Genomic DNA, 13,898 nt, shown 5'->3' on the forward strand with positions numbered 1-13,898 from the left:
GGATGACTGATAAGCTAGCTAATAGCTTATAGCTTATGGTTGATGGCTCTTTTTAAAAAGATTATTACCAAACATGTTTTTAACTATAAGACATAAGCTATAAGCTGATTTTTTTGTCTTGTGAAATAGACTCTTGCCTTCCGTGTTCTCTCAACTGTCTTGCATTCTATTGTTAAACTTATACAATAAGTGGGAAAAAAAAATAAGAAAAGGAGTACTCCGAACATTGAAGAACTCAATAAATTAATTAAAACATGCCTAGAAATATGATAGCTTTATTAGGAGAAAAAAGTAAGTGAAATTCTAGAACATGAATAGTATTCTAAACACACTTCCATAACTTCATACATTAGTAATTTAATGTCAATAAACTCTAGTAGAATTTTTGGGATACTTAGTAGAAAGACAATAGATTAGACACCATCAAACTACACATTTGTTATTTGAACAACTTTTTTATATAATTTTGAGATAACTTTTTTTATTAATTGGATAAAAATAATAGAGAGATATAAAGAAAGAGAGAAAATAAGAATATAATGTAAGTATAAGAGAGAAAATTATCAAAAAATTGTCGAAAAAAGAAAAAGAAGAATACACGTCGCTGCAAGAACATCATGAATATTCCTTTAGAATTTCAAAGACATGATACCAACTAAAACTCAAATACTACGGTAAGTTTTGGTTATTATCGATCAAATTTGGCCCGTGCAACTATCAAAAGTAAGCAATAAACAATTTTTTATTTTCATAGAAATTAGATTTTAGTTATTATCGATCTAATTCAATATTCATGAAGAGTACTAATATGAAAAATAATCTATATACAGTATATACTACATATATATATAAGCAGCTACGTATCAAACCACTTCAATTTTAATTCATATACCATTGAAACCGCACATCAATCAAATAACAAAAAAAAATGCAAGATTCCATAATCCATGTAATATTTTAACAGCCAATTTTCCTGCATCATTCTACAAATACAAATCAGACCACAAAGTATAAAGCTAATCTACGAATACATACATTGTTTCTCATCCCATTAAATTTCTCATCCCAATAATGTGAGTTTAATTAATTATTTTATACCGTCGGTGTAAAGTTATTTTACACATGCATCATCCAATAATGTGAGTTTAATTAATTATTTTACACCGTCGGTGTAAAGTTATTTTACACATGCATTAATTATTTTACACCGTCGGTGTAAAGTTATTTACACATGCATTAATTATTTTACACCGTCGGTGTAAAGTTTTTACACATGCATCATCCAATAATTTGAGTTTAATTAATTATTTTACACCGTCGGTGTAAAGTTATTTTACACATGCATTAATTATTTTACACCGTCGGTGTAAAGTTATTTACACATGCATTAATTATTTTACACCGTCGGTGTAAAGTTATTTTACACATGCATCATCCAATAATGTGAGTTTAATTAATTATTTTACACCGTCGGTGTAAAGTTATTTTACACATGCATCATCCAATAATGTGAGTTTAATTAATTATTTTACACCGTCGGTGTAAAATTATTTTACACATGCATTAATTATTTTACACCGTCGGTGTAAAGTTATTTACACATGCATTAATTATTTTACACCGTCGGTGTAAAGTTTTTACACATGCATCATCCAATAATTTGAGTTTAATTAATTATTTTACACCGTCGGTGTAAAGTTATTTTACACATGCATTAATTATTTTACACCGTCGGTGTAAAGTTATTTACACATGCATTAATTATTTTACACCGTCGGTGTAAAGTTATTTTACACATGCATCATCCAATAATGTGAGTTTAATTAATTATTTTACACCGTCGGTGTAAAGTTATTTTACACGCATCATCCAATAATGTGAGTTTAATTAATTATTTTACACCGTCGGTGTAAAATTATTTTACACATGCATTAATTATTTTACACCGTCGGTGTAAAGTTATTTACACATGCATTAATTATTTTACACTGTCGGTGTAAAGTTATTTTACACATGCATCATCCAATAATGTGAGTTTAATTAATTATTTTACACCGTCGGTGTAAAGTTATTTTACACGCATCATCCAATAATGTGAGTTTAATTAATTATTTTACACCGTCGGTGTAAAATTATTTTACACATGCATTAATTATTTTACACCGTCGGTGTAAAGTTATTTACACATGCATTAATTATTTTACACCGTCGGTGTAAAGTTATTTACACATGCATTAATTATTTTACACCGCCGGTGTAAATTTATTTTACACATGCATCATCCAATAATGTGAGTTTAATTAATTATTTTACACCGTCGATGTAAAGTTATTTTACACATGCATTAATTATTTTACACCGTCAGTGTAAAGTTATTTTACACATGCATTAATTATTTTACACCGTCGGTGTAAAGTTATTTTACATATGCACTAATTATTTTACACCGTCGGTGTAAAGTTATTTTACACATGCATCATCCAATAATGTGAGTTTAATTAATTATTTTACACCGTCGGTGTAAAGTTATTTTACACATGCATCATCCAATAATGCGAGTTTAATTATTGTGCACCATCGATGTAAAGTTATTTTACACATGCATTCAATAATGCGAGTTTAATTAATTATTTTACACATGCATCCAATAATGTAAGTTTAATTAATTATTTTACATCGTCGGTACACATGAACTTTATCTTCAATACAATAAAATAGATGTACAAAAAAAACCACACTCAAAACAAAAATGTATAATACAATTAAATATTTATCATAGTGCATAAATGATGCATCAACATACCAATTACCATTATCTAAGCATCAACATACCAATTACCATTATAAATTGCTTGCACCATTTCCATCTCAAAATACAGTCACATTGATTATGCGTATAGACTTGTTATACCAGGCAACATGAATGAAAGAAAAAGAAATTTGAAGAATAAAAATAGAGAGAAGAAATTCATGTGGAAGAGATAAAAATAGAAAATGGAGAGACATAGCGCTGTCAAAAAAGAAAGACCCCCAAAAAATTCAACCCATCCATAAAGAATTCTTTCAAAAATAAATAGTGGATTCTAATAGCGAATAAAATTTCAACTTGCTACACATGTATATGATAATGTAAAAAATGTCCAAAAAAATCCCATGTATGATGATGTAGAACAAAAATGGAGGAAAAAAGCAGAGTTGTTTGTTTGCAAAATGGAAGAGAGGGAAAAAAAGGGTTCTCAAGAAGAAGAAACGTCACCATTTATGATGAAATATAATTACAAAGTAATAATAATGTAGTATCTTGGGAAGAGAGAAAGTTTTTTTACGATGAAGGTGAATGGAAACTGAATAGTAGTTATTATTTTGACAGAGTAGTTATTATTATTATTATTATTATTATTATACTATTAATTAGTGAAAATTGAGAATATCAAGGATGTGTGAAGGGAATTTGGGCGGGATATGTTGAAAACGTTTAGGCGCTAATTGTTGTTAGCACTGTATTCTATTTTAATATATAAAGGATATATATCCTATTATTTGTTTTTATTTGTTTAGTTCTATATTCAGTTTTTTTTTGTTTTTTTTTAAATTGGGTCATGCTAACTAGAGTCCCGGGAGCACCTGTTAAGGAAACCAAAAAAAAAAGAAAGATTTGAATTGAAAATAATACTTTTTAGACTTTTGAGGAGTTGAGTGCACAAGTTTCAATGTCAAATTATCCCGCCACAGTTTTAATACACTTTGTCCTCTTCAATCTCACCCTTCAAATTCATTCCCCTTTTGCTTCTCTTCCTCAATTTCTTCAAAAGAAGAGTACATACTGAAATACAGTATGTATTAAAAAACACAATGCATCTGTGCACTTGTAAATTTTCATTTTTTTTGGGATGTTACATTATTTTATGGTAAATATCGAGAAAATCCTCTGTAGCAGAAAGAGTAATATTTGTAGCTGGTTTTAATAACAAATTGTGTCAAGAAATAAAGGACTTATGTGAAGAAAAAAAAACTTAAGGAACTAATCTCGGGACAAAAAACCTTAAAGAACCGTGGGACAATTATTTTGAACAAACTAAGTATTAAAGTTCAACTAGTTTAGGTAACATACTCCTTGATTTTAATCTTCGACTTCCGCCACTTAATTAAGAGATTATGCACTATGCAGACATTACATTTTGTTATGTTATGTTATCAGCTTCTTTGTTTTGGTCTTTTCATATGGCTTGTTTTTTGCCTTGGTGATGATGATACTAATGAACAAATATACTCTGACTGTGGAACAATTGATTATGATGACAAAATCCTGAAGAATGTAAAGTGAGAAGATTATTGGACTCTCTTGCTTCAACCGTGGTGGATCACCGGGGGACGGGGGTTTTATCAAACCGATGTAGGAAAAAAAGACGAACATGGTTTACGGTGTGGCAGTTGGCTAAAGCATATGCTGCTGTGAATGATTCAGGATACCATCAACTAGTTAGCCATTGGTATGTCCTTTATAGAATTCGGAGGCTCAATAATACCAACATGTTTCAAACTTTGATAATAAAATAAGGCTTAACTATACATTTGGTCCCTTACGTTTATTTTAGGTTTCAAACTTTGATAATAAAATAAAGAGTAAGCTATGATTCCTCTGCAGGTTATATACTCATGCAGTGATTGAACCTTAATAGAATTTGCCTTATACACTTCTCCATACATAAGCAGCTAGTGATTCAAAAGTTGTGAAATACCTTGAATTTGTGGTATTTAGGTGAAAGAACGGGAGAAAACAATAAAAAAAAAAACATAAATATTTTCTTTACTTTCTCAATGGAAATGAGGAATAAGTTAATTTTTATTCAAATTAAAAAAAAGATCATAGATAAAAAGATAATAATTGAACATATATTATTATTGAGCATGTTATTGTTACATATGATGCTGCCAATGCCATATGACTATATTTCTGCATATGAAAATATACAGATATTTGTCACTTATCGATTTATTTTTCATATGTGACTTTTCATCTCTAATTACTTGTTATCAAAGCCATGGTTGTTGAAGCTCAATGGTATTTCAAAAGGACTAATACCATAAGGTCTCTGACCCCTATAGTTACCTGGTGGATCATAGTTACAACTAACAATGGTGCTACGACCATTGTTACACTTCACCTTAGCACATCCAAGACGAACCGAATTGCGCCAAACAACTTGAGTATAATGCAAGCATTCACCACCAACACAAGAATTAGAATTGTAGTTATAGTTTGGCTTCTCTCCAACCCACATGTTAACAGCAGCTGTAGCAGTAAGGTCAGCACTGCTCCAAGCAAGATTCTCTCCATATTTACCTCCAGAGTGTACTAACTGGCAACTTCCTCTCAATTGGTTCACATAGTTTTGTGCATAAGATGCAACATTTGAATCCCATGTTATAGGACCAACACCAACTTCAGAACGTGCTTTGTTGTGAGCATTGAGATAGTCTTGTGGTGAGTTTTGAGCATATGAGGTTTGTGTTAATATTGCTAGGAGAGCCATGAGAAGGACAAACATTGAGATCATTGGTAAAGTCATCATGTGGATAAATGTTTCTTTGGACTATTGATGGATGGTGTTTAGGGACAATATTATGACCCTATTTATAAGAGATTTTGGGTTGTAAGATAAGATGAAGTCAAATTAGTAACTTAAATGTGTTTTTCTAATTTGTCCTACCTTGCACTCGATAAGGATCATGAATTACCCACTTGTTTTCTAATTTGTACTTCATATGTTCAAAAAAAATTGTATTTGGGTGGATTGATTTAGTGGTGAATGTTTGAGACCTTAAAGTATATTTCTCGCTATTACATTTTATGTTAGGTCAGTTCATACCAAATAAAATTTTAACTTTAGATAGATTTCTGCTGATAGACACTAAAATTAATTACTTCAAATTAGTCGTTTTTTAAATCAGACATCGAATTAATCTTAATTATTATTTTTTTCCTATATTCACTATCCACTGCATTTACTTATATATGTTACGTATAAATCCTTAGCAGCCTTTGACCATGCCCTACTATATATATATATATATCAGCCGCCATGTTAGTTAAATGTACAATAGCTACATGTAGATGATCTCTCTTGCAATATAATAATATCTAGTTAATTAGTTTTATTAAGGAGACCGGAGACAGAGTGCTGAATAGGCACATAATCCCTGATGACAAATGTTGTGAATGTGATATATATTATTTCATAGTTCAAAAGTTGTACATGCATCTTGATGTGTATAAATTCAAAACTTCTTACCCACTCTCTATGACTTCCAAGTACAAGAAAGCTGACTAACTTAATTGTCTACTTTGTATAGGGGCGTCTCCGGGTTTTAGGAGGCTCCGTCCGAAATATAAAAGTGGCCCCTTAATATAAAAAATATAATTTTTTTTAAAAAAAACTATCGATTTAAATTGCGTATAATATAAAAAAATTATTTTTATTCTTGTAAATATATAAATTATCAATATTAAACCAATTGCATTAAATCAAATGGATAAGAAATACAAAATAATTATCTTTGTATATAACGTTAAAAAGAAACCTTCTAATCCGAGGTTAAATTTTATGCAAAGATTAAAATGAACTAAAACTATATTTACGAGTATAGATAACTAATCTATTGATACTCATATGATATTATATGAACATTAACGATATATAACTATTAGTTTATGGTCTAAAAATTAATCTATTAATATACATATGATATCTTATGGGTATAAATAATATGGCAAATGCTAAATAGTGCCCCCGAGGCACTCTTTAAGCCCTTAAATAGTAAGCTTTTTATAGAATTTTTATCGAAATGCGTAAAGTCAACGCATTGGAAATTGTAATGTTTAACTTTTTAAATAAAAAGTTTCTTTAAATGGAATGCTTAAAGAGTGTCCCGGGGGCACTCATTAGCAAGACCCAAATAATATATAAGTAATATTATAGGACCTCAAAATTCTGAGCTGAGACCCTCAAAATTTTGAGACCCGATGCCGTCGCACACCTTGCACATTGTGCGAGCCGCCACTGTACTCTTTGTATATGAGGAGGATAATTTGATTGGCAACCCATCGGTTGTCTTAGATATTCTACGTCATTATCAACCCATGATTTGCTGCTGTTAACAAATAACGCAGTAATACACAATAATGAATATTGTTGTAACCCAGAAAAAAAACTACCATTGTTAAGTCAATACTAGCCTAAGAAGCATAGAAATACACGTCACGGATACAAATATGTTAACACTTGTTCGACACGTGTTGTATGAGTGTCTTACATGTGTCTAAACATTAATTCAAAAAGTGTCGGAGTAAATAAAAGATGATTATTTTCTGAACACGCGCGTGTTTAAACTGTCCAATATATGTCGTACACGAGTGTCAGACACTAACGCATGTCAGATACCGCAATACACTATATTTTTTTATTAAAATAATACAAAATTTTATATATATCATTTCTCTTTTTTTTTTTTTTTACAGCAAATAACTTATCCCATTTTATTTAAATCTGTATTTTAATTTGATGATACAAAAGAATGAATATTTAGTATGGTCTTTCGCCAACATAGTTACCGGGAGGATCATAGTTACAAGTGATAAATGTGCCTCCATTGTCACATTTCACTTTGGCACATCCAATACGTAGTGATTTTCTCCAAACCACTTGAGTATAATGGCCACACATTTCACCATTAACACATGAGTTACTACTATAATCATAATAAGGTTTTTCATCAACCCACAACTTCACTGCTTCTGTGCCATTCATGTCGCCGCTACTCTCCGCTATATTCTCTCCGTAACGCTCAGTTTCGGAGTGGACAAGCTGACAATCCTTGCGTTGATTAGCATAATTTTGTGCAAAAGCAGCAACTTCGTTGTCCCAAACAAGATTCGGAAGTTTAACATCAGTATCAACCGCCGATCTTGCTTTGTTGTGGGCTTTAACATAGTCTGCCGGTGAGTCTTGGGCATGTGCAACATTACTACTCATAATGAGTGTTAAGCCTAACACACACAATAGAGAAAATAAACCCATCAATTGGTTCTTAGTATTATTAATTTCAGAATGCTAAATGGTGTTGTAGGTATTTGATGAAAATTGTTGGGTCTCTAGTGATTTATTTATACATATTTTTAACATAAAAATCAGTAATTAATTGGATTAGGTTATTTTTTATTTTCAAAAAAAGAAAATTGTGTCTATGATTTGGAAAACTTGACCAAAAATAATTGACTCAAGATCTTTGACCAAAAAACAATATTCTAGCAATGGAATTGTTAAGAACAAGATCTCTAGTGATTTGAAAATATTTAAATGTTTTAGAATATTTAGCTCTATAGTACTCCTTAAACTAGAATTATAATTTAGAATGAATATTTAGCCTAAAATCATTTTTAATTTGCTTTTATGTAAATGTAATTAAACATAAATTCTTTTGCTTTCACCTTATTTACAAACAAAATCATTTTACAATATCAATTTATTTAAAATCAATTTTTATCATATTGGTAAAATCAAGAACACATAACATAAGGTATCAGATCACGGCTTTAACTTTTTGGGTTGATTGTTTAAGAAAAAATGGTATATGGACTATTGAACAATAATAAATGTCTCCAAAAAAGAAATGAAATATTGTGTTTTGGTTTTTTTCTTATAAAGGTGTCTTGATTTTTTTGAGCAAATTGTCTTGATTTGTTACTATATATAAAATTGATAAAATTTAAATTAGTTACTTATTGCTTTATAAAAAAAATTAGTTACTTATTTTAAAATATATAAAAAAAAGAGTAATTAACAAGGAATAGATGTCGATAATTCAATGTCAGCAGATTTTCTTTATAAAACAATCAGAAGATTCTTTTGATAACTCAAAATCAGAAAGAAAAAAGAATTAATAGATCCTATGTCAGAAGATAGACATGAATATTTCATTAACAAAAAAAAAATAATATCAATTTTGTTTTACTAAAAATTACTTTAATTTGTCCGTATTAGAGGTCGGTTCATTCGACATCTATTAAAATAGTGAAGTCTCGCATAACACTTTTTCTTTTTAGCTATTTCATTTTACGTCTATAAGCGGTTTTGTTAGGCATTACTTGTGATGGGCGTTTGCTTTGATTTTTATTAGACCGCTTTTATTGTAGTTTGATTGTTTTAATCAATATTTTAAAAATCAGACCGGATCGGTTGGTTCAACCGGTGAGACTTGAACCGGACATAGCACCGAGAGACCAAGAGAAAAGAAGAATAAGAAAGATAACATGGATTGGGAGCTTGAACTTGGCTTGAAGAAGATAGTAAAATAATAAACAATGAAAGAAAAAAAATTAGATCTGAAGAATTTGAGATGATTACTACTGCATTTCTTCGTGGTTGCTGAATTCGGTTTATATTCCCTCAATATTTGTATTTTCTTTTATTTTAGTTTATTTATCATGTTGTAGAGAATTTAGCATCCAAGTACTTTCATTTTTATAAAAAAAAAGTTTTTTATACAATGTTTTCGTAATCATAACTTTCATTTGGAGCGGAATCACATCTTTTCAAAGTATACCTTATTGAAAATACACATTATTTTACATTCTTATAGTCCTTAATATAACAGAAGTTTTACTATTTAGTTAGTAAAAAAACAAAGTCTTCTAAGCAAACAAAACCTAAATAATTTCTCATATTATCTCTAAGTAGAAAATTAACTAGAATTATATATATAACTAATAACCAATCGTTAGTTGGTTCAGTGGTGATTGGTGCTGAACTTGGTAGGGAGGACCGCGGTTCGATCCCCCACAACTGCAATCGGGAGGGGGCTGGAACCACTTGATGCCAGAACTGACCCCCGAACCAGATTCAACTGGTGGTGAAAAGCCGAAAAAAAAAAAAAAATAATAAACTTTTCAAAAATAAATTTGAATTCAATTAACAAAAATAAATATGATCAGGGACGGACCTAGGAAGGTTACTATGTAGGCATATGCCCCCACTTTGATATATATATATATATATATATATATATATATATATATATATATATATATATATATATATATATATATATATATATATATATATATATATATATATATAGGGGAGGGATCAAATTACACCGGTGTAACATTTGAGTAATGTTACACCGCTCAATAACGCTTTAACGAATACAAATTTTACAAAAGTCACCGTTGAATTGAAAGCTTATATCGTATAGAACATCCATGTTAAATTTTACAAAAATCTAAAATCGTTTGATAGGTTATTGAGATCGATGAAGATTAATGGTTTATGCGTTTTTATTGAATACCGTTAATCTTGATCTATCTCAAAAACATATCAAACGATTTTAGATTTTTATACAATTCAACATAAATGATCTATACGATATAAGCTTTCAATCCAACGGTGGATTTTGTAAAATTTGTATTCGTTAAAGCATTATTGAGCGGTGTAACATTACTCAAATGTTACACCGGTGTAATTTGATCCCTCCCCTATATATATATATATATATATATATATATATATATATATATATATATATATATATATATATATATATATATATATATATATATATATATATATATATATATATATATATATATATATATAATAAATAAATTAGTTGATAAGTTTCATAGTAGTCCATACTCACGTCCACACCCACCCAGTTAAAAACTTACTTAGTTGCCCACACCCACAAATTTATGGGAGATGACTGGTTAAATAATTGTTTAGTTACTTATATTGAGAAATATATTTTTCTTGATGTTGAAAAGAGAAAATTATTCAATATTATCAAAATATGGAAGGTCGTAGAGAACAATTATGATATATTTTTATGCTTTAGAAAATGAAATGTTATATTTATTTAATGATGCAATTTTGTAGTGACCCCACTACTCAAAACTTCTAGTTTCGTCCTTGAATATGATCATTGATATAGTATTATTTTAGCCAAAATCCCTTAAAGAGGAGAGGGAGAGAGAGGGGGAACACAAGGAATTTCATTCTAAAAATTATATATATGGTGTATCCCAAAATATATATGGTGAACTTTTTGAAGTAGTATACTAGAGTAGTATTAATTAGTTTGCAAGTTATATATATGGTGAACTTACATGAACACATAATTTTATAATTTTAAAACATTGATAACAAAATATTTTGTCATATATGAATTGAAATAATGAGTAAGGAACTCATTTCATTCGTTTTTCATAGTCTTATTTATTATTTATATGGCTACTATATAGCCGAACTATGATAAAACATACTTAATCATACACTTAATTAGTATGGGCTTTCACCTACATAGTTGCCAGGGGGATCATAGTTGCAAGTAATGAATGTCCCTCCATTATCACATTTCACTTTGGCACATCCAAGACGTACTGAATTTTTCCAAACCACTTGAGTATAATGGAGGCATTCACCACCAACACATGAATTACTACCATGATTGTAGTTTCTTTTCTCATCCACCCACAATTTCACCGCATTCGTGCCACTCAAGTCACCAGAGCTTCCCGCGAGATTCTCCCCATAACGGCCACCACCACCCGAGTGGATCAATTGACAATCCTTACGCTGATTAGCATAGTTTTGTGCAAAAGCAGCTACGGTGTCGTCCCAAGCTATATTTGGGACACCAACCTCGGATCTTGCTGCGTTGTGGGCGTTCACATAATCCGTTGGCGAATCCTGGGCAAGTGCAACATCACCAATAATGAGTACTAAGCCCAAGACACACAATAGAGAAAATGAACTCATTTTTGTTATTACTATTGCTAAAAATCTAAATGGTAAGTTTGTTTTGTTTGATGAAAAATGTTAGGGCTCTTGTGGTGTATTTATAGGGAATTTTATACATGAAATTGAAATTTGGTAATTAACTTATTATACACGTAAGAAATTTTCCAAATGAATTTTCCAAATGAAATTTCTTCCACATGACCAAACAAATTTGGCTCGTCTCCATTTGTAACGTAATTCTCATGGTTGGAATAAATTACAGGGCACAGTGACTGTAGTTTAACTTCTAGTGTTGATTGATTAAGAAATTGTAATTTTTTTCTTGTTCATTGTTTAAGACTATTCAACAAAAAGATAGTGTTGGAATAAAATTTACAATAGATCATTCATTTAAATAAGACTATTCAATGAAAAGAAAGTAGTGATTCATATATAGTTTTACAATTGTTACTATAAAATTTTATCAAAGATCACTCATTGTTAATTCGTATAGTTTTTAAATTTGGGAATAATTAACCAACTAATTGGACTCAAGTGGTTAATAAGTTTGCTTAGAAATGAATCATTTGGTCGGGAGAATTCGAATTTGATTTTTGATAGAAAATAATTTTGATTCCTAGCACTTTCCTCTAAATTTATTTAATTTTTATCATATAAATCATTGAAAATAATATTTATATTCTTAAAAATTATAAAATTATTTAAAGTATATTTATTTTATAATTTAAACTATACGGAAAAATTTAAAATTGAAATTACAAATATTATTGTTGTTTCCAATTACAAATATATTATTTATTTTTTAATGGCAAATAATATTATATATAAAATATAAAAAGAATAAGAGAAAATTCAAATACAAAGGGATATTAGAAATACACCAATATTTAATAACCTCTAAAAAACACATAGTCTTACAAGAAGACACACACCAAAAGCTAAACATTTCTAAGTTCTAACCCGCCATCACAAGAAGTTTCAAGAACTTTAAGAGTGGCAATGATCAACCACTAAGAAGGATAGACACAAAAGGCCTCCAATCAACCATACCTCATAAAAATCCAACTCAACAACCCGACAAACTCTACCGATTTCAGAAAAAATAGGGTACGCCCTTTATTAAGGAACGTTTCATTTTAAAATTTGAGGCATTTGTTGGACTTTTCTATTTCCAAGGCAGTCATTTGGTTTAATATGGTTTTTTTTTTCCAACTTTGTTTTTATTTGGCATGTGCTACCACAATAGCCTTTATCGATTAATATATGTTTGACTTATATAACAAAAATTAAAGTGGTTTTTATTTTTAAATAGGAAAATCCAGCTAATTTCATTCGCAATAATATGATTAATACAAGATGATGAATCAATAAAAGAAAAAACACTAGTTAAAGTTGTGTTCATTTTTTAGTAAAGCGTGAACTAAATACTCCATTTTATAGTTTCATCGTAAACTCAACAACTAGAGATAGCGATGACAATGAGAAACTCTTATATAGAATATTACCCATGAGTATCTACGGATAAATTTTGCCACAGACGAGATAGATAATTATTTAATGGATATTTGTTGTGGATTTAATGGTATTCGCGTCCGTGAAGATCTCTATCTGTTAATAATATAATAAAATTACTTAAATATCATTAGTTATTAATATAACAGAGTCTTTTATATGGGTAGAACTTTGCGAAGAACTTTATTTTAATTAGAAATGTATGAATATCTCTAGTAGACCCAATAATAGGCCCAATACTTGTTTTTTTGAAGAAAATATATGGTGACTTTTATTGTTAAAATGAAAGTGAAATATATAAATATTATTATGTGTTCATATTTTTTTACTTCTTTAAAAAAGTTGATTAAATTTTAAGTAATTAGAAGAAAAAAATTAAAATATTATTATCCATGAATATTTGTAAATATTCATGGATACTTTAAAATTCGCAAATTACTCGCTTAATGAATATCACATGGATATGGAGTGGATACTGATATCATATTTATCCAGTGAAGCGGACACGGATATCATACTATCCGCCCCATGAATATCCATTTACGAAAAGAGATTCTCTCATGTATTTTCTCTCATGCATTTTTCTAC

At 29.5% G+C, this 13,898-nt stretch overlaps 3 protein-coding genes across 3 annotated transcripts; all 3 read right to left on the bottom strand.

Annotated features, from left to right (window-relative positions):
• Positions 1–4,824: 4,824 nt before the first annotated feature.
• Positions 4,825–5,623, bottom strand: LOC123908775 (pathogenesis-related protein 1-like). Its single transcript, XM_045959503.1, has one exon. It carries the CDS (start codon positions 5,571–5,573, stop codon positions 5,025–5,027), a length of 549 nt encoding a protein of 182 aa, XP_045815459.1. The 5' UTR covers positions 5,574–5,623; the 3' UTR covers positions 4,825–5,024.
• A 1,960-nt stretch (positions 5,624–7,583) lies between these two features.
• LOC123909514 (pathogenesis-related protein 1B-like) lies at positions 7,584–8,078 on the bottom strand. The gene has a single exon (XM_045960356.1). It carries the CDS (start codon positions 8,076–8,078, stop codon positions 7,584–7,586), a length of 495 nt encoding a protein of 164 aa, XP_045816312.1.
• Positions 8,079–11,160: 3,082 nt separating this feature from the next.
• Positions 11,161–11,872, bottom strand: LOC123911137 (pathogenesis-related protein 1-like). Its single transcript, XM_045962496.1, has one exon. The coding sequence runs from the start codon at positions 11,814–11,816 to the stop codon at positions 11,337–11,339; it is 480 nt and encodes a 159-aa protein (XP_045818452.1). The 5' UTR covers positions 11,817–11,872; the 3' UTR covers positions 11,161–11,336.
• Positions 11,873–13,898: the final 2,026 nt, after the last annotated feature.

This window comes from Trifolium pratense, linkage group LG2 (genome assembly GCF_020283565.1).
Source record: "Trifolium pratense cultivar HEN17-A07 linkage group LG2, ARS_RC_1.1, whole genome shotgun sequence".
Taxonomy (NCBI): Eukaryota; Viridiplantae; Streptophyta; class Magnoliopsida; order Fabales; family Fabaceae; genus Trifolium; species Trifolium pratense.